Genomic DNA, 27,481 nt, shown 5'->3' with positions numbered 1-27,481 from the left:
GTTCATGAATTTTTGCCATGGCAACAACACTTGTGTGAGGGCGCGCATTGTCCTGATGCAAGATGATTTTCTTTCTTGCCAAACCTGGCCTCTTTTCCCGTATCTTATGCTTTAGTTGGTCGAGGAGATTAGCGTAGTATTGTCCCGTAATTGTTTGACCAGTGGGAAGATAATCGATCAACAGAATCCCTTTCGCATCCCAAAACACTGATGCCATTACCTTTCCGGCCGACCGTATTGCCTTTGCTTTCTTTGGTGGTGGTGAATCAACATGTTTCCACTGCTTTGCAGTGGCGTAGCGTTATAGTACACCCGTACGCCCGGCGTTCCCAGATTTAATATTTAAAAAATGTGTAAATGCTGTAAATATAAAGTAAATCTTGACTAATTTCATATATGTCTGACCTTCATGGCATTATAATAGCTATTTCTCGTGATCCGCTTGCAACGCTCCACTAACAACACTCGTTCTAGCATTTTTTTTAAATGCCTTTCCTGGCCAGACACCGAGCAGGTTCGGCGTACAGGACCCTATATTCCTTGCTGCCTTTCTGGAGGGAAAGCTTGAATCTCTAAAGCACGCGCCCAAATACTCTCTCTTACCCCCGCGTATGGAGCAGAGGGCTACGTGATTGGTTCACGTGACCCTTCCTGCCTTCTGAAGCAGACAACAGCGGTAGAATTTCTACCCGGTTCTTCGCGCTCGTGCCACTCGTGCTATGTGTTGCTACAATACGCAATATTGTAACTTGACATAACTTTACCAAACTGAAATATAGCACTTCTTAATGGCCACTGCATTGTATAATTTATCGCACGAACAGCGATGTGCATTAAAAACTAAAAGATCAACACAGTTTTTGTCAAATAAGTTGCTGAAGTCCTCGTGGTAGAAGTTCAGCCTGTGGCTGCTCTACCACTTAATAATAATAAAAAAATAATAGTTTTGCGGGTTATTATTTTTTAGTTATTATGTAACTGGTTAATATTGTGTCAATGGAAATGTTTAGCACTCATTTGAAAACTCTTAACATCGAATGGTCTCTGGACAAAATTATTTTAAAATGTTTATCAACATTCTCAAGACGTAATAAACAGTGGTCTGAATTACTAATCGGCACTGTTATGTTAGTAGAGTGTACGATAGTTGGATCATCTGCCCACCTCCGTGTCAGAGTGTTTTGCACAGCGTGCCAAGACGACAGAGGCCCGTGATTCGAATCCCGGGGTGAGCACGGGTATTCTTTGTGAGTGTCCCATCAACAATATCATCATCACTCATATTCATATTCGTGATTAACCAAAAGTGGTAGAAAAGCGAAGTAAAATAAACCAAATCAATCATTAGTTGGATCATTCACAACAATGACGTCTACTGTTGTCCAGAGGCTTGTGATTCAGGTAGGTTTTATAATGATTTGTGTCATGCCGAAAGGTATAAAACACCAGAGTTCAAAACATTTGTTGCATAGTGAGGCATCTAATTTTCTAGCTAAAAACTGCATGGATGATGATGCTTTATTGCAAACCCAGCTGACTTCAGGCAAATAAACAACACCTGTGGCGACTAATTCCATAAGTAAATTATTAACCAAAAAAGGGCCGACCTTTCCTTCGGACTTGGCGTTCCCACCCAAAATGCCCATGCTACGCCACTGCTGCTTTGACTGTTGTTTTGTCTCTGGGGTATAGTAGTGGACCCACGTTTCATCTGTCGTCACAAACCGGCACAAAAAATCTGTTTGGTTTCTCTTAAAACGAGTCAAACATTGTTCAGAAATGTTCACTCTGATGCGTTTATGGTCCTGTGTTAAAAGTCGCGGCACCCATCTTGCAGATAATTTTCTCATATCCAATTCAACTGTTAAAATGTGATACACCCATTCGGATGACATTCCTATAGCTTCAGGAATTTCACGCACTTTCAGTCGGCGATCCTCCATGACCAATTTATGCACTTTTTCAATAATTTCTGGGGTAGTAGCACATTTTGGGCGACCACTACGTGGATCATCTTCTAAGCTGTCCCGACCAAATTTAAACTCGTTTGTCCACTTTGCAACATCGAATCTCGATTTTTTCCATCTTCACAAAGCACTGCACAGGAACAACTACAAAGTGACGTCCGCACCACAGATCTCTACCCAGAACACTGACGCGCCACGTGTTTATTAATAAAGGATGGCCTATTACTATGCGGGAACCTCGTCCTAGCACTGACATCTGGTGGTGATTCCAAGAACTTTTCAAACCAGCCTCGTATCTGGGTTTGGAGGCTTAGGCTCCCTAGCTCCTAGGTAACTATTCAAGCAACAAGTAATGGAAGCTTGTTGATTACATATTAGAGCTCTGCCATATAATGTTAACCAGCATATGTTATAAACGACGACAATGCGCCTTCCCGATGGCACAGTGGTAGTGTTGTCGCCTTGTAATCAAGGAGTCCCAGGCTCGATACCTAGTGGAGGCACATAGTGGTTTGGATGCCACTTTAAACTGTAGGTCCTATCCCCATTAGCCTTACTGTGCACAAAGTGGACTTAAAACACCAACTCAAGCAAGTAATAAACAACGACAGTGACAAGCATTTTTAAAAAGCAGCCGAATTTTCTCATTTAACGCCCAACATACTCCCCAAACTTCCCGAGTGAAGACCCAGACTCTCTCGCAAAGTCAGTGCCCTCTTTTACATCCGATACCAGCCAAAACCTCTTTCTCCAGATTCCACAAATGGTCTCACATAATATCGCAACAGTTCGGTGACCATTGCCGTTTATTTCAACGTAATATGCACGAAACAGGATCCTCGAGATTACTTTCATGTCCAGGGTTAAACAGTGTTACGGATCTCTTAGGGAAATGTGCCTTTACTCATTACACTGGGTAACAGGCAAAAAATCGTCCAGGGTTTCTCAGCTGAATTAGACTAATTTTGATGCCCTGAGTCCGAAAATGACCTTGGTTTTGCTCAATCAGGTCAACCTTTTGAGCTACAGCAGGGGTCGAAGTGTCCTATATTTTTTAATTACTTTCACACCACTTAATTTATATATATATTTTATAATAATATAATATTATTTATTACTTTCAGATGGCTTCGGCGCGACGTTCATGCAGGAATAATCCTGACGTTTTCTGCTACATCTGCGGAGAATACACGCTGTCAGCGGACAGGAAGAACATCACAAGATTCGTGAAGCACGCATACCAGGCGTACTTTAAAGTCAAGCTAGGTGACCAAGATAAGTCCTGGGCACCGCACACGGTGTGCAAGACGTGCGTGGAATACCTCAGGCGGTGGACTAAGGGCGCCAAAACTTCACTGAAGTTTGGGATTCCGATGGTTTGGAGGGAGCCGCTTGACCATGCATCGGATTGTTACTTCTGCGCCATCAATACTACTGGCATCAACCGGAAGAATCGGCACATCCTCCAGTACCCCGACCTTCCATCTGCCCGCCGTCCAGTTGCTCACTGCGAAGAAATACCTGTACCAGCGTTCCCACAGCTTCCTCACACCGACGACGAGGCCACCACTTCAGACGACGTAGGAGATACAGAACAGGAGTATGAAACACAAGATGGTCCGCAGCCCTTTTCACAATGTGAGCTGAATGATTTGGTTCAGGATCTCAGCTTGTCGAAGACTTCCTCCGAGCTGTTGGTCTCCAGACTCAAAGAGAAAAATTTACTTGGCGAGGACGCGCGTATCACTTTCTTCCGTAGAAGGCATGAGGAGTACATGGGCTACTTCTGCCAGGATGAAGACCTCGTGTACTGCCGAGATGTCGCCGGTCTTCTTCATAAACTCGGCACTCCTACATACGATCCGACAGATTGGCGACTCTTCATTGACAGCTGCAAGCGCTCTTTGAAGTGTGTGCTCCTCCACAACGGGAACCAGTTCGCCTCAATCCCTCTTGCGCACTCCACAACTCTCAAAGAGAAATATGAAGCAGTGAAGTATGTGCTTGACAAAATCCAATATAAGCAGCACCAATGGATGATCTGCGTCGACTTCAAGATGGTGAACTTTCTACTAGGTCAGCAGTCCGGGTTCACGAAGTACCCATGCTTTATATGTATGTGGGACAGTCGAGACAGAGTCCAGCACTATGTAAAGAAAGAGTGGCCGGCGCGAGAGCAGTTAGTACCTGGGGCGAGAAACATCATAAACGAACCTCTTGTTGACCGGGAGAAGATATTGATCCCACCGCTACACATGAAGCTTGGGTTAATGAAACAGTTCACGCGCGCTCTGGACAAGGATGGGAGGTGCTTCAACTACATGTGCCGAGCATTTCCTCGACTGACCATTGAGAAGCTCAATGCCGGCATTTTTGATGGCCCACAGATACGGCAGCTCATACAGGACACTGAGTTCCAAAACTCCATGAACACGCTTGAGTGCGCCGCCTGGAAATCGTTTGTGCAGGTGGTGAACAACTTCCTGGGGAACACGAAGGCACCAAACCACGCCACACTCATCAGCAGCATGATAGAGGCCTTCCAAAAACTCGGGTGTTTGATGAGTATAAAGATGCACTTCCTGTTCTCACACATGGACTGGTTTCCTGAAAACCGTGGGGCGATGAGCGACGAGCAGGGAGAAAGGTTCCATCAGGACATGCGCCAAATGGAGGAGAGGTACCAGGGGAGGTGGGACGCAGTCATGCTGGCGGACTACTGCTGGTCGCTGAAGAGAGACAACCCAGCAGCTGCTCACACACGGAAATCGAAGAAACGCCGATATCTGCCTTGAACTCTGAACTTTTGTGTCATGTAACGCTCATTCTTATTATATTATGATTATGCTTATCAAATTTAATGTAGTAAATAAATAATGAATTAATTTGGATACGTTGACTTTTATTTCTTGAGGGAAACGGAAAAAATTGTCAGGGGTTTATCAGCAGAAATTAGATTTTCTTACGAAAAACAGATTTTTTTGAAATTTCTGTAGAAAAAAATCCTGACCTGATTGAGCAAAACCAAGGTCATTTTCGGACTCAGGGCATCAAAATTAGTCTAATTCAGCTGAAAAACCCTAGACGATTTTCCAAATATTTTTTTTTGTTGCCCAGTGTTATCTACCGTTTTCCATGCCGCTCGCAAGACAAGGATCCGGATATATAGTGCTAAGAGCAAATGCAGAATGTACCATAGGATGCACAAGTATTGAGAAACATGGGAACGAAGGAAAAAAGAGGGAAGCAACTGTAGAAAGAAGTAGAGAAACAGTGAGTGGAGGAAAAAGTTTAAAGCATTAGAAAATGGAAAATGTCAAATTAACATTGTATGCTCAGTAGGCATTTTGCATAATTTCCTGGATACTTAAATTTTGCAAAAGTGTCATGTAAATTTTTTTCAAGAGTCCTTGAGATGCCTGAACTCTGGAAAATATTGACTGGTACCAGTGATTAAATAGATACATAGCAAGACCAATATTACAGCTTAGCCCTAAATGTTACCTTTTGACTGTTTGCTGCAAAGGTGAAAGAAAGTAACTGTGTGTCAATTTGAATTTCTGTGAAATTTGAATTTTTCATTTTCCCTCATAATGCATTTAGAATTTCTGGCGCTAATGAAACAACTTTTAATACTCCTCACTTTATTATTATTTTAGCTGTAGAACATAAGATGAAGGTTCCACACAGTACAAGTTAAAGTAATTTTAAACATCCCCCAATCTCAGTTGAGGAGTGGTAAGTATGTACACCACACTACAATGCCAGGGGTCTCGGGTTTGAATCCCAGCTTCGCCATGGCTGTTTGTAAGTATTCTTTCATCAAAGTCATCATCACTCAATCTCATCTTTGCAATTAGCCAAAAGTGGCAGAAATGCGAAGTAAAATGACCCAAATCAATCATTTTCAAACATAATTTTTTTTAGTAATAATAGCAGTCAAAGTATCAGTATTAGCTCAACTGTAATTATAATTTTTTAAGATTTTTACAACAACAAAGTTATACTTCTTCCATGAATAACTTACCAGTCATTTTAAAACAGAAGTACACTTGGATTTATAGTGGTGATTTTTCTCTTTGCAGGCACAGTTTGGAACACCCACTAGGAAGTATGGAATATTCTTAACAATGCTACCGCCTGAGCATCGGAATTATCCCATGTATGTTGAGATCGTAACGACAGCCAAAGTACAAGATCTGATTGGACTTGTTTGTTGGAAGGTCTCGGAAAAATTCAAATCTTATAAGATAAAGTAAGTTTTGTTTATATGTAGGAATAGTTACTCTCTTTTACAGTGATGTACTGTGATGCTGTTGTGGTAGGAATTTTATATGAAGGGCTCGGGTGACATTTTGGTCACTTTTGAGCTACAAAGTAAAATATGCCATCCTTCAATTTTCGAGTGAAATTGCCATGTCATACAATTTGCATTGGACTCAGCGAAGCCTTCTGAAATTGGTAAATATTATACAACACAAAAACAATTTATCTGCAGGATAGCTTGTAATGAGCTTTTATTCTTAATGAACTCGGAAATACCCAAAATGTCGCTTACCATGTTTTACACCCGAGCCGTTCATATATCTTTTGATTGTATTGCAGTTGAAACTTAAGGCATTTATAATAATAGTAATTCTTTACAACATTTGTCCTTAATACTTCTTTTACAATGGACCCCCTTGAGGTATATTTTGGTGTTCAAGACTTTAGCCAGGGCTGAAGTAATTTTGATATCCTAAAGTACATCAAATATTTATTGAAAGTCACTTGTGAAGTGTACTTTATTACAAATGTACATTGTATTTTTTGCAATAATCATTAATTTTTTTGTAATAGTAATAATGACACTGGTCGACATGGGTTTCGATGTCTCGCAGATGACTGTTTGTGAATAATTTCAGCATGCTGAATCCAAAATCGAAATCAATTTTTACCCATCATATCCAGTTTTGATTGATTGATTGATTGATTTGGTAAGTCCACTTTATGCACATTAAGGCTAATCAGGACTGGACCTACAGTTTAAAGTGGGATCCGAACCACTATGTGCCTCCACCACGTCGTGTCTTTTTTTTCTTCCTGGAAAACAGCAATATATTAACTGCTTTCATTTCACAATAAAATGTGTAGTTCCACTATTTCCCCAATGGACGGCTCTGTTTAGATGGTGGTAAAATATTGATTTTCTAACATACATATCCTTCAATTTTGAACCCTAAACGGGTAGAATTGTATGCTTTTAATCCACATTCCACCTACACATGACTGTACGGACTTTGAATACGTAGTTTTATTTTTGAAATCCCTCATGAAAATTTCCTTCACGAAATGGTGGGTTACGTGAAAATAAATCCTGACCTGGGGAAAAAATCGGTCATTTCCATGATCAGAATTCAAAATACTTCCAGAAACACCTATAGATTTGAAAACATCTCAACTTTCTCCTCAAAATGTCGACCAGTGTGACAATAAATGATGACCTATTGCTTAATGGAAAGGCCGATGCTGTATTTCACTCACAAGTCTCATTATATCATGAGTAGGGTTAGGATTTTCATGACAGCATATTTTTTTTGGTAAGGGTGATGTGTTCCCTAAATATATACAAATTCATATTATGAAAAAACTAATTAAATTAAGGTGCTTTTTAAGGTCATATTTAGGCATGTTTGGCCATTTCTACGTGATGGAGCATATTTTGATATATTTTCGGTCATATTCAGCATATTTTCGGATTTTCAAGGAATATACAGCCATTTTCGAAGTGGATTCATTGTTATTCCCATGTTCACTCAAGTTGTTGAATTTTTTACAATTATACATCAGTTTATTTCCTGAAAAAATGGTAAAAAACAGTCTCCTTATCTAATGGAATGAGATCAGAATATGGACTTTGGCCTCATAAAGTGAACTAGAATAGTACGTGAAAATATCTAAGCATGTGTTAAATATTGATGTTTGAAACAGTTCAGTTGTAAGGGCATATTTTTCAAATTATAGTGCATATTTTTTAGGTCATGAAAATCCTCACCCTAATCGTGAGTAATACAGATGGACTGTAGCATATGGGCAATCTTGAAATGTGGATTTTATATTGATAAATTATGTACATATTATAAACAACTTCAAATGTTGATGAAAATATTTTCATGATTTTATCTCTGTGTATGCCGTGTAACACATTTAACCACCGAATTGGTTTATTCATATTGACAGTCCTCAAACATTCGCAACAAATATAAAAGTTTGTAGTACAGTAAAACCTCGTTAATCTGGACTAAAGGGGGGAATAAGTTGACCAGTTTAACAAAAGTCCGGATTAACTGAAATAACCTAAAAGAACAGTAGAAAGTGCATCAAAACTCCGTTTATAGCAAAAAAAAAAGTTTATTATGGTGTATTTAAAGGGCATAGGTTTTTACGGCCATGTATTATAGTGACCAGAGGTTTACAAGAATATGCCGAGGGTATTCTTGTCAATGCAGCTACTTCCCGAAAGTCTGCGGGAAACAGAATTTCATCAGTGGTTGACTGCCTTTCCTTTGGGAACTTAATTTCTCCCATGGATATTGGATGTACGTATTGTTAGCCGTTATGGAGCAATATGACGAATGCTATTGTTGACTTCTAGCCACATTTAAAATGTTGCATTCTGCTTTTTATGCCTGTCTGGATTAAGCGAAGTCCGGCTTATTGGGGTCCAGATTAATAAGATTTTACTGTATTTCTTCAAGCCTTTGTGTACCTTTTGTGGACGCATGTTCCACACCCAGGAGGTCCACAGACTACAAGCTGAGATACACTGCTAAGAAAATTTGAAATCAACATGGGATGATACTCTTTTTTTTTTCTGTTTATTATTTTATGTGTAGACCTATGGAGAACCAAAACATATGGCATCAAGAATAAATAATGTTTATTTTCAGATGTTCTTATACTTTAGTACTTTAGTATTTAATTTCTTGTGTATCTCTGGAAGCAGATATTCATTTAAGTTATGTTTGTGACTATCTGCTTGTTTTGTGCATGTTGTTGGTCTGTGCTTCTCATTAATGTCATTATTGTATTACCTTTACAGGGAGAGTGTAAATCATTACAACTTGTGCATAGCTGAAGATGATGGGGAGTTTGATTGGGACTTTCCCGGCCTAGATCCTCGAGAAATTGTGGGAAAATTTGACTTCACTTTCTTAGCTCTAGTTGAAGAGAGGGAGGTTGAAATGGCAAAGAAATTTACGCCTATAACAGTTACTGTGTAAGTATGTATTTCAATATATTATACAGGGTTAGCCTAAATGAAATAGACACTTTCAAAGTTTTACAGAAAGAAGTTTTTAATTAATTTTTTTATTTTATTTATTTTACTTCACTTTTTGTGCCAGTTTTGGCTAATTTGCAAAGATGGGGATGAGTGATGATATGATGAAATTGATGAATAGACATCACAAACGTCTATGCCCAAGCCAGGATTCGATCCTGAAACCCCTGCAGTGTGATGTGCTAACCACTCCGCCATGGGGACCGGCAAGAGTTTTAATAATAGGGCTGAAATACATGGTTTGAAGAGTACATCCTGAAGTTTACATTCGTGAGTTACAAGTGTTCTATGTGTGACCCTTTTGTAACATGACATATATCAATGCGATACTCCAGTTCTCCTCTCCCAGGACTTTTCCCCTTGTACAGACAACCAGTTTCCTCAAATGTCTTGCTCCAATCGTAGATTGACTGCCTTGTGGGTGGTTGTTTACCATGCATGCCGTGTTCTAAAATGACGTTGCACAATAGTAACAGAATTTGCAAATTCAAGCATGCAGATAGCGTTCTCCACCTGGCTAGCAGCCATACTGCTCGGCTTACGTCAATGGTGCTCACGTGATGCTGACGTCACGAAGACAAAACAAAAGAGTGGAGGTCGTAAACTTGAAAACTTTATACAACAGTACTAAATGCTTTCTGATGTAACAAACAAATTTCAATTTATAAACTGTATTTCTTTTAGGCTAACCCTGTATTTGATCATAGTTAAAGTACTTTTAAATGTGTAAAAGTGAATTTCTTTAACATGTGCATTTTTTTTCTTGTAATTCTGGCCATCTTCCATGACTAAGAAACAGGGCAATATGTTTGAATTCAGCATAAAGCATTGGATTTGTTTTAGGGCTGAGCCAATACCCTTACCGATACCAATAATTGAAAATTGCAAAAATTAAAATTTTATTCAAAATATTGATGAGCATTGGTGCGTAAATTTTCTTCTTCAATTATATGCATCAATTTACCATGAAATTTGCTATAGATTATTCATGAATTACATGAGACTATTAAAATATATATTATGTATTCACAAAATTATTTTTTCGTGCAAAAAAAAAAAGTTTGATTTTGCATAATTTTCAGGATAATTAGACTCCTCAAATGTGTCGAGAAGCATTTTTGTGGATCCCGTAAAATACTAAAACGCCGGAACAGAAGATAAATTCCAACCGAACTTTCCGATACTGATACATCGGCATCGATTTCAGCTCAGCTCTAGTTTGTATACTTCATCATTCACACTTACCATTGCATCATTGAGTTTTAATATAAAGTCTGAAGTTCCTCACTGACGTGGAAAAATCAGAGACCTTCGTTACAGTCTTCAGAATACTGAAAAAGAAAGAGACTGGATTTTTCACATATTTGTAACTTCTAATTTGATACAACAAGTGTTTGTAATTCAAAAAAATACTTAAAATGCTTTTGTGGCAACTTGAGCCTTTGTTTCCTATTTCCACACTAAAAATATACTGTATCCCCATTTGATGTTATTTTCTAGGGTTCTCCACACAGTTTAAACATCTGGAAATCTCAGGGAATAGGAAAAGTAGTAACGGAAAATCCTGTTGCCTGCTTAAAAAGCACACTGTTGTATTATTTCTCTTAAAGCAGTCATCAGGTTTTTTATTTGGATATGCAAAATGTAAATTGGACCTGCTCTATGTAAATGCACTTGAATTTGATTGGAAGATTTGCTTTTCAACATGGTCCCAAAAAATCATGAGCGAAAAATACAGAAGTTTCTTGAAGCCTCTATTATTTTAAAGATTGGTTGGTTGATTTGGTGTTTCAAGTCCACTTTATTCACAGTAAAGATAATCGGGACTGGACCTACAGTTTAAAGTGGGATCCGAACCACTATGTGCCTGCACCGGATTTTAAAGATTGTTTTGATTCACATGCATATTACATAAGAATTACTGTTGTCAGTGATTTCTATTCACGTGCATATTACATAAGAATTACTGTTGTCATTGATTTCTATCATAACTTTTGTGCTTGTCGTCTTGATTCTTGAAAATGCATTGAATGCTGAAATGTCTATAGCAGTGGTTCTTTTTTGTTTCATGGTGTCCTTAGTATTTCAAGATTTTTCCACGGTGCCCAAGGCAGAATGTAGGCTTATCTAACACTTGCAGTTCTCAGTTTGTGCGGTAAGATTGCTTGCATTAAGTTAAAAAAATAAACATATTTCAAATTCAAAAACATTTTATGTGTAAAAAGTACTAAAACCATATATAGACTAACAAGTAAGTGCCATTTCAGTGAAAATATTGGAACACTTGACGGTGCCCCTGTAAGCCAGCCAGGGCACCACAGTGCACACTTTGGGAACCACTGGTCTATAGGTATCTCCTCTGATTTGAAAGAATATTTTAATCATAGTAAACATTTCTAGCCATCAAATCATGGTAGGACTTCATGATCCTCATGTATTTTCAGAGCTCAAGTTCTTTATTAGCCTTCCTAGCTCATTTTAACGTTTTCCGAGAATGTTTCAGAGGATGTTCCCATTTCTTCATGACTCATTGGAATGTGTTATTAGAGGTGTAATAGAAAGATTCATCAATACATCGAGGACATTGCAAAACAAAAGCTTTAAATCTAGGAACCAAGATTATAATTGGAGTTGATGCCAAAACTACCTTCAAAGTTACTGAAGTGTATAAAAAGAACAAGCTGAAGGTGTTTACTAGCTGCAGTTTTTTTTTTTTTTTTGCATTCAACAACAGAGAAGATATAGTGTAGCTAATGCAATTCTCTGAAGTGCAGGCTGGTGAGATGTGCCAGTTGTTTATATCAAAGCAACCTTTTCAATTCAATTCAATTCAATTCAAATTTTCTTTATTAAAGGGCGAGGTTCAGCCTGTGGCTGTTCTCCCACCTAACCCCGTTTGACATTTACCTAGTGTACATAAACAAAATCATAAAAAAGAGAAGAAAATACAATAAAAAATGGTTACAAGGAAAGAACAAAGATGAGATTTAAAAAAAAAAAATCAAGACAACACGTAAAAAAGAAAGAGAGAAAAAAAAACACATTCACGCACACACACACACACACACATTAAAACACACATACTAAACATTTCTGAGCAGGACATTCACGCACGGATGTTGAGATTGATGTACATGATTATGGTAGTTTTGTGAGATACGATAGAACAACGCATACGTAAATATTACAATATAGTTGTAGATTTGTCAAGCATTGGATTGGATTGGCGAGGCTCGTATGTAATCTAAACTGTATTGTGTAGTGTTACTCGTGGGAGCTTGAACAGAGATATTGTTCATCTAACAGAAAATTCTTTAGGTTATTCTTAAATTTGTTAGGACTGGGGAGGGAGGTAATGGAGGGCGGAAGTTCATTCCATGTTTTTGCCGCTGAAAGTGTAAAAGACGATTTGAAAATTTCCAGTGAGTGTTTGAAGAGTTCAAGTTTCGCTGTTCCTCTTGTTTTGTAGTTGTGTATTTCCCTTCTGGTTTTTAGTTTCTCGAATAAATTTTCGGGAATTTTTTTATGCAAAAGATTCTGTATAAAGCAACAGAAATGAAGTCTGCGACATCTGTTCATGTTTAGCATTTTGTTCTCGTTCAGGGTTGGAAGAATATGATCGAATTTTTTAATGCTATATACGAAGCGTAAACACGAATTTTGAACTTTTTGAATTTTGACCTTATTTCGAACAGACAAGTTTGCACCGTATACTATATCACAGTAGTCTAGAAGAGGGAGAATCAGTGTTTGCACAAGTTTCATTTTAGTATTTGTATTTAAGTATTCATTAAATTTATAGAGGGATCTTAGTGCTGCGTAGGCTTTCTTAGTTTGCTCTTGAACGTGAAGGTCCCAGTTCAAGTGTTCGTCTAACATAACTCCTAAATTCTTTATACTTTTTGAATGTGGAATTTCGGATGTCTCTATTTTGACGCGTGGATTATTCGTGTTCATCATTGCGAGGCTATTCTTGGAACCCATGACGGTGAAAACAGACTTTTGAGGATTTATTTTCAGACCATTTGCATTACACCAGGTATTTATGGCTGCCAAATCTTTGTTAAGTAATGCTATTGCATAATCTGGTGATTTTGGTGGAAATGGGATTTGAATTTGGGTGTCATCTGCATAAAAGTGTACGGTACTATGCTCTATGTTGGTTTCTAAATCTGCTGTGAAGATTGTATATAGGAGAGGAGCTAGAATTGATCCTTGCGGAACGCCAGTTTCTAGCGGAAGCGTGTTCGAGAGAGAGGGCGTGGCAGTTTTTAGGAACACGTTCTGTTGCCTGTTTGTCAAGTACGATCTGAACCATTTGAGTGCGGGGTGTGAAAAATTATAATATTTCAACTTGCTTAAGAGTAGGTCGTGATGAACCTTGTCAAAAGCCTTTGTCAGATCCAGTGAAACCAGAGCAACTGTCATACCCTTGTCCATTGAGCGAAATATATCATCCGTGACTTTTAGCAACGCCGTCGCCGTGCTGTGAGCAGGGCGGAAGCCCGATTGGCATTTCGGAAGGAGATTGAGGCTGTTCACATGATTTCTGACTTGATTGTAAACAATTTTTTCGGTGATCTTGGAAAGGGTGGGTAGTAGACTTATAGGACGAAGATCGTTTAAGGACGATGTTACTTTTTTCTTAGGTAGAGGGATCACGCGCGCTGTTTTCCAGCTGATTGGATATTGTCCAGTCCGAAAGGAGAAATTTATTATATGTGTCAGGTGACTTAAGATAAACGGAAGTGATAGTTTGAGCATTTTTATTGTTATTCCATCATTGCCAGAGGCATTGGATCGTATATTATTTACTGCTTTAATTGTGTCATATTCACTGATTTCTTTAAGATGAAATTGTTTTGCACTTTCATTAAATATTTTGGAGTTAAAAAAATTACTGGTTTTATTTAAGGCTGATTTCGAGCAGTCGGCCTCACGACAAATGTTTGAAAAATGTTCGTTTATTTTATCTACGTCTCGTATATCAGAGGGTATTTCATTATTAGTAGTTTTACTATACACTCCCCACGCCTTGAGTTTGCTCCACAGGTCTTTGTTGTTTTCATTAGATCGTAGGTGATGGTTAAAGAATGCTTTTTTCTCTTGTCGTTGCACCGTAGTTGTAAAGTTTCTTAGTTCCTTGTAATGTTCCCAGTTGTTGTTTGTCTTTTCGCGTTTATATTTTAATAAAGCTCTGTCGCGGAGTTTCATGAGTAATTTCGTGTTTTCGGATATCCACGGAACACTTTTATGCTTAACCGGTTTAGTGTGGAGAGGTGCATGTTTGTCAAAAAGGTGGATAATATTGGTAGATGTATACTGTACCTTATCTTCGATGTTGTCGTAGCTGTTAATTTGTGCCCAATCAATTTTTGCAGCATCATCATCAAATTTCTCCTTATTGAAATTTGAGAAATTACGGTATGTGACATAATGTTTTTCTCTTTTCGGTTTTTCAATGGCAAGGGTGACACTTACCATGCAGTGATCTGAGTTTCCGATAGGTACGGTTACATTTGATGAACGTACAATGGCAGGGTCATCTGTTATTACGACATCCAGGAGTGATTCGCTATTTTCCGTTATTCTAGTCGGTTTATTGATGATTTGCGTAAGGCCGACAGAATTAAGAATTGATCGAAAGTATTTTGTCTCCGGTTTGTGTGGCGAAAGAAAGTCTACGTTTGTATCTCCTAAAATAAGCAATTTGTCAACACACGGGAAAACTTCAGAGATTGCGGTTTCTAAACGTGATAATTTTGTGTAGGATATATTGGGTGCTTTGTATATCCCGATTATTCCCAGGGTTGTGTTTCGAATCTTTATCGCTACGTTTATAATTTCAACTTCATCGTTATTTTCATAATTGGTGGATGTTGAAAGGACCTTGACATTTAAGTCTTCGCGATGATATAAGATAATACCACCTCCACCCTTCGTAGTCCTGTCTTTTTTGATGGCCGTGTAACCAGGGATAGCGAAAGTGGACGTGGGCGCTTCTTCACAGGACCAGCTCTCGGTGATTAGGAGGAAGTCGGGAGGGCACTCGCGTGTGATTGTTATTAGTTCCTCTAATTTTGTCCGCGACAGAGACCTGACGTTAGCCTGTGCGAGGGTGAGGAGGGGTGGTTGGTCTTTCCCTGAAAGGCGATGACCAGGGGGGAGGGAACCGTTTCTTGCGGTTGCGTCACGTGATGTCGTTGACATGGAAGGCATTTTTGCAGAGAGGAACGGACAGGGGTACCATTTGTTGAGATTGGGACCAGGATGGGTAACAGTTTTTATCAAGGCAGTCGGGTGTTTTTCTTTTTAAAAACGACATAAAAACTTTGAATACTATTTGGTGTTTTAAAAATAGATCACGCTGGAGGGATGAAAAGAAGAGAGTGTACGAGTACTTACATGCTGTCTCCTTGTAAAAACTAGCCTCGCCAAACCTCACAGAGTTAGCAGTTAACATCTTCACATTTTTAAGCACTTTCTTACATGTAACTTCACTAAACACAAACACACACACACACACACACACAAAACACACAAAAGTACACAATAATCAAATACCAAATGAGATAATATGAATTTTTCCAGTAACTGGGGAGTGATAAATTGTGAGTTAATTTCTGGATGGAGTTCATGAGGTACACACACACGCACAAGTGTTCACACGTTCGTTTCTTGTTTTCCAGTTCCACGCATCATCATTCCCGCCTACATTTGAGAGCGTTTAGGTCCCTTTCGGTTTCAATGAATTTCTTTCCTTCCTCGGTCACCACGACGACTTTCCCATCAATTGTGTAGCAATTGAAGTTCCCGTGTCTTGCCTTGGCTTCCTGGAGCAGTTTCTGGCGTTTCGGTGTAAGCGATTCTGTGATCAGATATTGGCTTCCCTTGAGATTCCTCTTGGATCGCCACACAGCGTCCCGGTGCTTGTAGGACACGAACTTAATGATTAAAGGCCTGTGCCCCTGCCTGACGACGTCCGCCGCCGTTCTCTTCGTTCGAGGAGCTCCAAGACGGTGGCAGCGACTCACGAAATCTTCCGGGACGTTGACGTCAAGTTTGCTGGAAAATATTTTGAGGGCGACCTCGGTTGGATTTTCCTGCGGGGTTTCCAGGACTCCGTGGAGTAACAGGCAATTTCTCCGGCTGTATTGATGGAGTTTATCCAGGGCGTCTTCTTGGTCAGTGATTTGACGTTTGACACTTTCCATATCTTCACGAAAGACTGCTAGCTCCCCTTTCATGATTTGTATATCTTGAAGTACATCCTGGAGAGCAGATGGGTTATTGATAGAGACTGCCTCCGTGTTGGGTTGCCTGGTGGATCCTAGAGCCGCTTCTACCTTTTCTTCGATTTTCTGGAGCTTGGCTTCGAGGGTGCCGAAACGCTGGTTCAGCTGCTTGTTGGACATTGCTGACTGGTGGGTTGGTAGCACTGTCGGAGGGTCTGCCTAGAGCGTGTCTGTTACTTATTGTTTGATTCAGATTTGACCCTGTCGTTGATGTTGGTGTCCTGATAGTCTTGCAGGCAATGTATCTAATGTATGCGAGTGTAGGAGAATCCTTTATCCGCGTGGTAGTGCTTTGTGTTAGCGTAAACGGGCGATGTAGCAGGAGTCGGTTTCAGACGTGTCTGGTGCTATCCGCCATGTTCTCAAAAAAAAAAAAAAAAAAAAAAAAAAAAAAAAGTCATCACAATGCTCTCAGCACATGAAAGAGCCAATACAGGGACTTCTCAAGTAAAAAGAATGAAAGTTGTGACTGAAATATGAGATGATATTGAAAATTTTTGGGCCTGGTGCTATCATCGGGTCAAAAACTCAACTTGGACCTATTGGCTGTCATCGCCATCTAAGTAGCCCCTTCTGCATGCACACATTGGTCCAAGTGAATCTGCCATTTTTTAAATGTATCCTGAAAAGACATAAGTCAATGCATTCACCCACCTGTGTGAAATTTTGTATACCAAATCCCAAGATAAGCAAGCACTGCCATTTAATGTTACATCGCCAGGCAGCAGTAGTCTCAATAATTCTCAATAGCACCTCGTAAAGTATTGTCAGTTCAAGACATTGTTAGAAAAATGCACCTTGAAAAGGAATTGAATTATCCAAAAGTGATGAAAAGGATTCTTAGTTACAAATGGCGTTAAGATTAAGTCAGTGGCGGCTGGCCAAGTGCAACAAGTGCAGATGTTTTCACCTAATTTTCAAATTAATATTGACATTTTTCATTTTCTTGTTAAATTAAACTATTTCCCAGCAGAATGCACACGATACTACTCAAATAATACGCCGCTCATCGCTAGGCACGTGAAGAGTTCGTTGTAGCATAAACAAACCAAGAGCAGACGCCACCAGGTTACCGAAGACTTTAGCCGGTTGTCATGGCAACGGTGACATCACCTAGCATTGGAATTGAATGGGTGTCGCCATCTAGGTGCAGCAGTTCTTTCGTCGACAGAAAACATTGCATCCAGTGGTTGTGGCAAAATCGTTGCATTCTCGCCAGATCTTGTTTCACGTGTGTGTTTCGCGTTTCCTACCGTGTGTTGTGTTCATGTGTTGAGCTGTGGTTCGTACAATGAACCCAGTAAATGACTTAGTGTGCAATTTGTTGCAGACACCATTTTCCAGATGGACGGATGAAGACAAAAAAGAAGTTTTAAATTGTGGGGGCCCACTGACACTTACTATTTGTTTTTCATTGCCTATAAATGTACTTCTTCACCTCTTATTTTAGGCACGAGCTGCTACTGGATTAAGGACAATTTCTCTGAGCCATGTGGCAATATTAATTAAGTTTTAATTTCATCGAATGGTGATGGGTATGAGGAAAGTGATTTTTCAAATAGCAAGGAAGTTTAGTACAAAATTTTTGTAGCTGTTTGTGAAATTTATGATGGTAGAAGGAAGTGATAAATCATGGAAGTAAACAAAAATATGATCCAAAGTGTTAAATGTGAAATTGAATGCGTGAAAATCATAACTGTATACATAACATTTTGTGTATTCTGGGAAAAACTGTTTTTAAGTCTTTGAATGCTTATAAAAAGTTATAGTTTGCATTAAATAAAAAATGAAAAATATGCAGTTCACTTGATGGTACATATTTTAATACTATCTCCGTTTTAATGGATATGTTAACTTACACCAAGGCTACATCACCAGAATACAGCACAATCCACCCAAGTCCTGTAGTTCTAATGGCTTTAAGATAAAATATCTGTGTGTGGTGTCCAGACATCCAAAAGAAGTCGAATACACCATAATGCATTTCCTACACTAATACAGTTGAACCTGAGTTATATGTATGTCAAGGTGAAGAGTAAATAATATGCATAACTGAGAATTAAATCAGATTTAGATACCATGTCATATCATTATTAAAATACTGTAATTGTATCTTGAGGATCAAGATATGCTACAGGCTATTTCTGTCAAAAGTGATAAATTAACGAATCTAAAAGTTAGATACTTAATTTTTATGTGAATTAACGTCCACTTCCCATATGAATTTTACTTTCTGGTCAAACATGTAACATTTGCTTTTTCTGTTTTCCACAGCCGAACAGTAGCAACTGAAAATGTTCACTGAAGAAACCGTTCTGTTTTTATTATGGAACACAACAAGTGTCAGGTATCGGCATCTTTTTAAAGTGTGTAGTTTCATAATGCGATTGAGTAAAAAAGAAAATGCATATCAGGTTCTTAACAACTGCAGCACATCTTCCTCCTCTGATTTCATGCCTCTCCTTGCCTTCTTCCTTGCAACTTGAGACCGATTGCCGCCATGCCCTCGTATCTTGTTTCATATTTGAAAATCGCCTTGTGTTTTTGTAACTACAAGAAATATATACTTTTGTAGATTGATTACATTCAAATCAACTGCATTTTATGAAAATTAGTATGTATAACCCAGAATTACGTATAAACGCATTATGTACAAATAAGGCTCAATTTACACGTTTTTAAATTATATTTTGCCAGGACCTTCAGTTATTTACATGTAAAACAGAATTACGCAGAATTGAGTTACATATAAAGCAGTCTCAACTATATATAACAACAAATGTAATATACATTTGCAAAAGTTCCAAACAAAATTATTTCTTGAATAGATTTTGTGAATTACATTTCGAATTATCTTTCCAGGCATTTGCAAGATGGGAAGAGAGAAGTATACGATGCTCCCAGCCGTGATGTGACATTTAAAGAAGTACTAGATGTGGTTTTATTGAAGAGAAGAGCTGTTTGAAAAGACAAAGGTAAGAATAGGCATCATGGCACTTATCTGTGAATATTTTAAAAACCAAGTACATAGATAGTTCATATTTACATACTGATAATGTGCTGATTCCTCACAATTAAATACAAACTAAAGGTTAAAAGATAGAGTATTGCGTGGTTTTAGTATGTGTATTTTACATTATTTTTTAGAAAGTGTCTTTCCTATACCATTTTAACCTAAATCCTCAACCATCACTTTCTCGACGAGGAACCATGTCAGGTGTCTGAAAACATCATTTCAACCTGAAGAAGGAGGTAGTATAACCTTCGAAATGTAGTTTGATAAATCTCATGCTCACAGACGTAAGTTACTGATTTTTAATCTTTTAACCTTTAGTTTGTAGGTCATGTTTGGTATATAGTAGTGAAATGCAGATTTGTGTGTCTTTGTATCATAAGTTATTGGGGCTTTTACAATTTTTTCAGGACAGTAGAACTCTGCAGCACAACAGCCTGATGAGGGAAGAGGCCTGTCAGGGAGCTTTCCGTTGGGTGCTGTGTGGTCAGCACATTTAGTCTCATTATTACAGTTTTCTGGCTTTCAAGGCTGGACTATGCTCCTATTGCTTTCAAGTAGATCCTCAGTTGTTCTCCAGCATCAACATTTTGAGTTTCCACGTGGTTTGATGGATTGAATTTATAATTTTGGGTGCATCGGCACTTAGGCTATTTTCACGTCACATTATACGGGGACCAGCCCCTTCATCATCATCCTTAGCCGTTTCCTGCCTCTGGCTGGGTCGGCATATAAGTCAAGCTTCTCCACTTTTTCCTGGTCTTCCACCACTCCTCTTTTTCCATGGTGTTCCGATCTTGTCCTCTTCTCCTAACACTCTCCACTATCTGTTCTTTCCACCGACATCTTGGTCTCCCCTTTGGCCTTATTCCCACTCCTTGTGCATTGTAAACTCTTACTGGTAGTCTTTCTGCATCAATCCTCTTCATGTGTCCGAACCATCTTGTCTGTGCCTGATCTATCCTGTCCTGAAGCTTCACAACACCCACTGTCTGTCGGATCTCCTCATTCCTCATTCTATCCCTTCTAGTATTCCCCAATATACTACTTAAAAATTTCATCTCCACTGCCTGTGTCTTTCTTTTGTCTCTCTCTGTCATTGTCCAAGTCTCTGCTCCGTACATAATTATTGGCACGTAGTATGTGTTATATATATTACCTTCTTGCATTCCATAGGTACATCCCTGTTTCATATTAATGTTTGAAAGCTTTGATATAGTCCACCACCACCAGTCCCTTATCATAACTATATATATATATATATCATAATTATAATGTTGGAAGACTATAAAATATTCTTACTAGGGTTAAAAGCTGAGACTGTAAAGGGGCACTCAGCACACATAAGGACACAACACACCACCCTACAGAGAATTATACTGGCCATAGGTCCAAATGCCAGAGCCTCGTTTGTCTGTAAAACGCAGTCCAATGTGTACTACTTGTAACTGAGAGTTTCCAGTTGCACTAAAGGCAAGAGTGCTAACGATTTGGCTAAGTGGTAGCTCATAATTAAATAGTGTACTTCTGTTATTTTGTAGCCCTCAACTTATCTGGTGTTATTGTTTCAGGTCTAAAGTACACTTTGGAAGAGAAGCATGTTCCTGGAGTCTCTCTTAATCTAGATAAAAAATTGTCGGAATTTGATGATTTGGAATTCTGTATGGTTCGTTTGTATAGTAAGTGTCATCTGTGCATTTATTATTAGTGCATGATCTTAATTTCTAAAAAGCTGTAGTATAGTATTTATTTATAAGATGGAATATACAAGAATATGTAGAGCTACAGTCAATCCATTTTCTATAATGGTGGCACAGTTAGTTGGTGAGCGCACAGATCGTGTGCATTTAACTGTAATGAAACTTTTACTTCTTCAGTAAAAATTCCTGTGACATTCAAGACCCTGTATTATAAATCAGAAATTTCAATTCTCCCGTGTACCACAGTTCCTTTCCATTTTTATGTGAACTCCAGAAACAGGCACATATCTAGAAATATATTTCGGGGGAGGGGGGATCCAAACCAAGTTTCTCCAAATAATAATAATGTTTAAATTAAAATAATTATAATAATTCATATATTTTTATTACATGAATAGATAAAAATACTGTATTCATCTAGCTTACATGTAGTTGAAGTTGGCAAAATTTGTAACAGAAAAAAACATCTACCCTGGCAAGGATATTAATGTCAAATGGATAAAGAATTGAATATTTATTGAATGTCAAAAAAGGATGTCAGATCCAGTTGACAAAAAGTAAAGTTCCTGGTAATATTTTATGCATGTTATTATAAGTAGTAATACATTTTGCATAAATCTTTTCTATGTCCTATGATCTCAATATAATCTTGCCTTCCAATAAGTTTGGTGGAAATAAATAACTTTGATTAAACAAGAAGTATATTTTCTTTATTTAATTTTAATTATATTATTATTTCATTATTTAATTTTAGTACTTAGTAAGTCTTTCACTTCCCTAAATATGTCTTTGTCCAGAAACTGTTAATTGTAGGAAATTATCATTGACAATGTACAGTAACACATTTAGATCACAATTTTTCAACTACTTCTTAACCGCTAAGTATTGGATGAATGTAGAATCAGGTCTGTGTAAAATATGAGCTTTTAGATTAAGCAATGGTTGCTTTTTTGTTTATTATTCTGAATTTACAGGTAAACGACATGATTTGCTCTGCGAAGATGAAACTGCAATGAAAGGTCAAATGTCAGTAATGGAAGCTCCCTTATATCAGTCATATCGAGTTTATATACTAAATAAAGTGAGAGCTAAAACAGAAATACACTTAGGTAAGTGAAATTAATTAATATAATAGATTATAATTATAGCCATGCATATATTGTTTTTGATGATAACACGAAATGTGAAATAACACATTGTAATGTTAATTTTTCATGTTTATAAAAGTTGTGAAGTGCATTTTCCTACCCTGTTTTGTCACGAAATGATACAAAATGAACTCCAAAATGCGAAATAGACTCTTAAACACGAAATTTAGAGTTTATTTACCGATGTGACACTTTCTGAAGTTTGAATTATCCTGCGAGTTATGCAATTCACGGGAAATTGTATAATCCTGCTGGAAATATTTGAGAAGCAAGAATGGACCCCTTGATACAGGAATAAACCTAATACTCTGGTAAGTACATAAATGTGCTATTAGAAGGTGTATGTTTATTTTGGGTAATAAGTGCAGTTTTTAAACCAAATTTAGGATTATATTCACAATTTTAAAACCAAAATATCATTTTATATACTGCTTTTCATCCGATTTTTCACCACTAAAACACCGAAATTTTGCTTTTTTATTTTACCAAAAAATTGTGCCTCTAATTAGAATCTAAACAAAAGGAAGAAATGTTAGTTTCAATTTAACTGTTTGCCTCCTATGACTTTTAGTGAATTCTATAACTTTTTACAATTTTAAACCTTTTTACCAATTTGTCATTGTGTTCCCAGATTAAATATGTTATTGGATTGTTACAATAATGTATGTAGTTAGAGAAGAAGCTACTAATACATTTTTTAAATCTGGCAATTTTATGGTGGTCTAACCTCCATGCATGGAGACATAAGTTCGAGTCCCATGGTGAGTGATCTAAGGTGGGAATTTTTCCGAGCCTTGCCCCTGCATAAACTGATTCTGGAGTTCATTCAGCCTCTAATACACAGGGAAATAAAGTTGTTTGGAGCATGGTACTGATTCCATCACCTTAAAAAATAAAAATGTTGCCAGGATTGTGAAATATGTGGGGCTCCACCTCCCACAGGGAGTCTTACCTTACCTTGTATAATGGCATCTGATGCTCCATCATACCCAGAATACCATGGCAAAATTATCTCTCTCCAAAGTGAATTTATGTCGTCACTATTTCAGTGTTATAATTATCTCATAAGTACATGGTGTCCTAAAGTCCTGTACAATCAAACATAACTGAAACCACTTAACATAGAGAAGGGTGTTTTTTTGCAAAATGTTCTGCAGCTCAAAAAAAAAAAAAATAATTGTACGTCAGTGTACTTCAAGGTGTGCCCTTCTGGTTACCCTCAGGATGTCAAGGCGATATTTCACTTCAACCCATAGGCACCCAGTTTGCATTCAGTTGTGCAGTGTTTCCAGAGTATTCTTAGATTTTTTATATGCAGTATGCACAGCAACGTGGCAACACTGGTGGCTGTTTGGCAAAGTAGCATCCCAACAACAGCACTCCATTCCGACATGTCATATAATTCAGGGAAGTATTTCACCACCTTTGGCTGCTAACAAACCCCACAAGGCAACTAACTAACTAACTCTCTAGCCTTCTTAAACCTGAAGGTTTATGGCTGCAGCAACACAAGCCTTCCATCTGTCCCTACCCTGGGAAAGATCAATCCAATCTTTTTCATCCGTACAAATTTCATTTAGGTCCATCTCAACGTTATCCGTCCATCTTCGTCTTGGCCTTCCTACAGGTCTCTTACCATCAGGTTTCCCAACAAGAATCCTGTAAACCACAAGATAACTAAGGCCGAATTAAATGACCTAATCAGGGACTTAGAACTTCAAAATTCCCACAAAAAAAAGCCAAATTGTTTGCCTTATGGCTGCAACAATGGAATCGTGTGGCGGATGATGAATGTCTTAAAGCAATTGTGCTGTACAACTGTAATGTTCTACCTTCAGTTCCTTTTGTCCATGTAGTTGGTATTAAGTAAACTTATGAAAACATGAAAGAAATTCTTTCGGTGATGGCGAGTGAACTGCATGCAATGCATTTCGACAAGTGTGTCATGGTTTTCTGGGGAACACGAGAGCAAAGAACTATGAACAACTCGTGGAGAATCTTCTGACGTCTTACGAGAAGACTGAGTGGGAATTCAACATTCACAGTATTACTTAATTACATTTCTTTTCTTGCTGCTTTGCTGTTAGTGGGTTTTACTGTTCAAGGGATCTATTTCAGTAAAGAAAGGGTACTTTCTCCTCTACAACAGAAAACATTCTTGTCGAGGATTCAGTAACCATTTTTTTCAAGGTTGCATGCAGGATTTTGTGTGCATGTGTGAGGAGGGTGGGGAGCAGTGTTTAAAGTGGAGGAAACACTGAGTTATGATTTCCCCCAGTTAAGAGAATTATCATAAAACATCACCAGCATTAAGTTAATTTGCATAGACGCTTAATCTGTCTTTCACTGCACCCTCATATCTATGTTTTCATGCTATAATTTCAAAATTTGAATTGTATTGATTCTTCCCAGATATCTTGGGGGGGGGGGGGTGCTCCTGGCCTCCTTTTGCGGCACTCTTATATTTATCAAGTTTTGCTCACATTGCTTATGATTAATTGCTATATAATATGAATTATGGTTATCTTTAAAATAAGAGCCAGTACATTGCTTATGGGTAATATGAATTACGTCGTACCCTTTTGTGAATGAAAACATTGGATCTTCGAAATTAATAGGATTTAACCATTAAATTGTGCAACACGGAGTTGCGAAATTTTCTAAATTTTATGTAAGTACAAAATGAAGTCCAAATTTGTGTTCAGGTCAATTTCAGTGAATAACAGCTACTTTCCTTTCTGTAACGGGAAAAAAGTGAAAATTTGTAGAACAGTGTTATTAGTATCATAAGCTACTGTTAACATAAAGGTTTATTCAAAAAGGAGCAATTACAAATTTTTATTGTGGACATATAGTAAAAGATACAAGCATGTGTTACGTGTGACTGGAGAGAATAAGAATCAAAGTTTTAATAAACCATGTAGAATTTCTGTTGCATCCTGCTTGGCAGCGCTGGAGGCAGTGAAAGCAATATGGCAACTCCCCGGAAGTTCTGGGATGCTGGATTGGAAGACGTCACCATGACCTTGTGCATTGTTGGTGACCACCCATGTGTCCCCACATCACCCGTGTGGTTTTTATTCATAAAAGACCTTGTTTACTTCCTACGTCTACCTGAAAGAGTGTAATTATTGCAGCTGTGAAGTCGAACCGTGTGGAACAAAATGGATTATTGTTGTGATGTTTGCCGTATTGCACAGGGTGCAATATTGAGTGAAAAAAATGTTGATTTTTACGCTCTCTTGTGATGCATAGCACTTGTTTGTATCTTTCACCGTGTGTCCACAATAAATATTTGCAATCTGTTCTTTCATTTTTACTTATTGGTTACAAAGAACTAAATGTATTACTTCACTTCATTCTAACAGGTATTTCTGGTGAAAACGTTGAGATAGATCCCATTCAACAAAAAGTAGGTGCTAAGTTTTGGGCACGGCATAAAGCAGCAACATACAACATGGATTGTGTGGCTGCTTGCGATCTGACGGACACGAAGTATGCAAAACGTGCTCAGTTCCGCCTGGTGTATCACACCGAGCACAGCTACAAACATCACGATTTTGAGGCTGATAGTGAAATAGCACATGAAATACCACATTCTTGAACTTCGGTCCAGTGCGATTCATAAGGAGTACTTGTCACTAAGGGAGAGGAAATTGCACAGATGCAGCAGCTTTCACTTGGGGCCAAGATGATTAATAGCGAATATTTTTGATAAGCATATCACAGGGTTTTATAAATTCATATCTGGCTGCATGATTGTGAACAAAAACATTTCTGAAGAATATGTGTGAGTTGCGTTGAAGCAGTTCACATTGAACTAAGAGAATAAGAAGGAAAAAAAGAGCTGATTTAATGAGTTTTGTAACAGCTTTAATTCTATTTGTAAAAAAAAGTCATGTTGTGATTTAAATTATTTATACCAGTGAGCAAAGCTTTAAGAGATACTGTTGCTTTTGTATTAACATAAGGATTGTACATTTTTTATTATTCTTTGTGTGTAATTTTAAGAATGTGAAGTATTTCTAAGATGTTTAAGTATTTCAATAAAAGGTGACATTAATTTAAAGTTATGTATACGTGTCAGAGAAACGCATTATGTTTGTATTGTATTTGTACAGACTTGATAGAAAATAGCAATGAGACACTGAATCTAGTATTGCAAGAGGAATTCTGCATTAAACTAAATATTTTCTGTCTTGCAAAAAAAAAAAAAAAAAAAAAAATCGAAAAATGATCTGCCCTATTAACTGTTAAAAAAAAATTGGGTATGTGCCTACAACATTATGTATCTAGTTCATCAAATGTTGGTACACCATTATTATATTTAAATAAATGAATTTTAAAAATGTGGAATTTTTACTGGATATTTTCTTTTTTGCATATACAAGGGTCGTTCAAGGTTGACCGGGATTTTCGTACGTAAAAATCGATGAATAGCCGGATCATGATGAAACATGCGGGTGACGTAATGTATTCCATGACGTATTTCGCGCATGTGCAGCAGTTGCAGCGAACATGGCAGCAAGCAGTGTGTCTGTGGAGCAGCGGTGTGTAATCAAATTTCTCGTGAAGGAGAAAGTGAAACCAGCTGAGATTTTTAGACGATTGCAAGCACAGTATGGTGAACAAACGATGTCACGGACAAGAGTGTAAGAATGGTGTGAGCAGTTTCACGAAGGACGGGAGCTGGTGACAAATGAAGCGCATGGACACATTCGCCCGACTGCAGTCACACCAGTGAATATCGCACGTGTTGAGCAAATGATTCTTGAGAACCGGCGAGTAACAGTGCGGGATATTTCTGTCGAGGTGAATATCAGTGTCGGGAGTGTTGAGACAATCATTCACGACCACTTACGCTTCCGCAAAATCTGTGCAAGGTGGGTTCCCAGCCAGCTGACATTCGATCAGAAGTGGACACGCAGGACAGTCTGTGAACAGCTTCTGAATCGGTTTCGAGCAGAAGGTGATGAATTGTTGCAATCCATCATCACGTGTGATGAAACATGGTTGCACAATTCAACCCCAGAGACC

General features: G+C 38.1%; 1 protein-coding gene across 1 annotated transcript; it reads left to right on the top strand.

The window, feature by feature from the left end:
- The first annotated feature begins 5,102 nt into the window (after positions 1-5,102).
- On the top strand, positions 5,103-26,139 carry LOC145980223 (target of rapamycin complex 2 subunit MAPKAP1-like). The gene is given in 9 exon segments (XM_083113243.1): positions 5,103-5,240; positions 6,053-6,222; positions 9,049-9,225; positions 19,446-19,509; positions 20,007-20,082; positions 21,138-21,275; positions 22,271-22,405; positions 25,813-26,032; positions 26,034-26,139. Coding segments are annotated over 9 exon segments (1,224 nt in total).
- Positions 26,140-27,481: the final 1,342 nt, after the last annotated feature.

Source organism: Lepisma saccharinum, chromosome 27 (genome assembly GCF_977018435.1).
Source record: "Lepisma saccharinum chromosome 27, izLepSacc3.1, whole genome shotgun sequence".
Taxonomy (NCBI): Eukaryota; Metazoa; Arthropoda; class Insecta; order Zygentoma; family Lepismatidae; genus Lepisma; species Lepisma saccharinum.
Note: the sequence above shows the minus strand (reverse complement) of the source record. Positions and strands in the feature narration are given on the sequence as shown.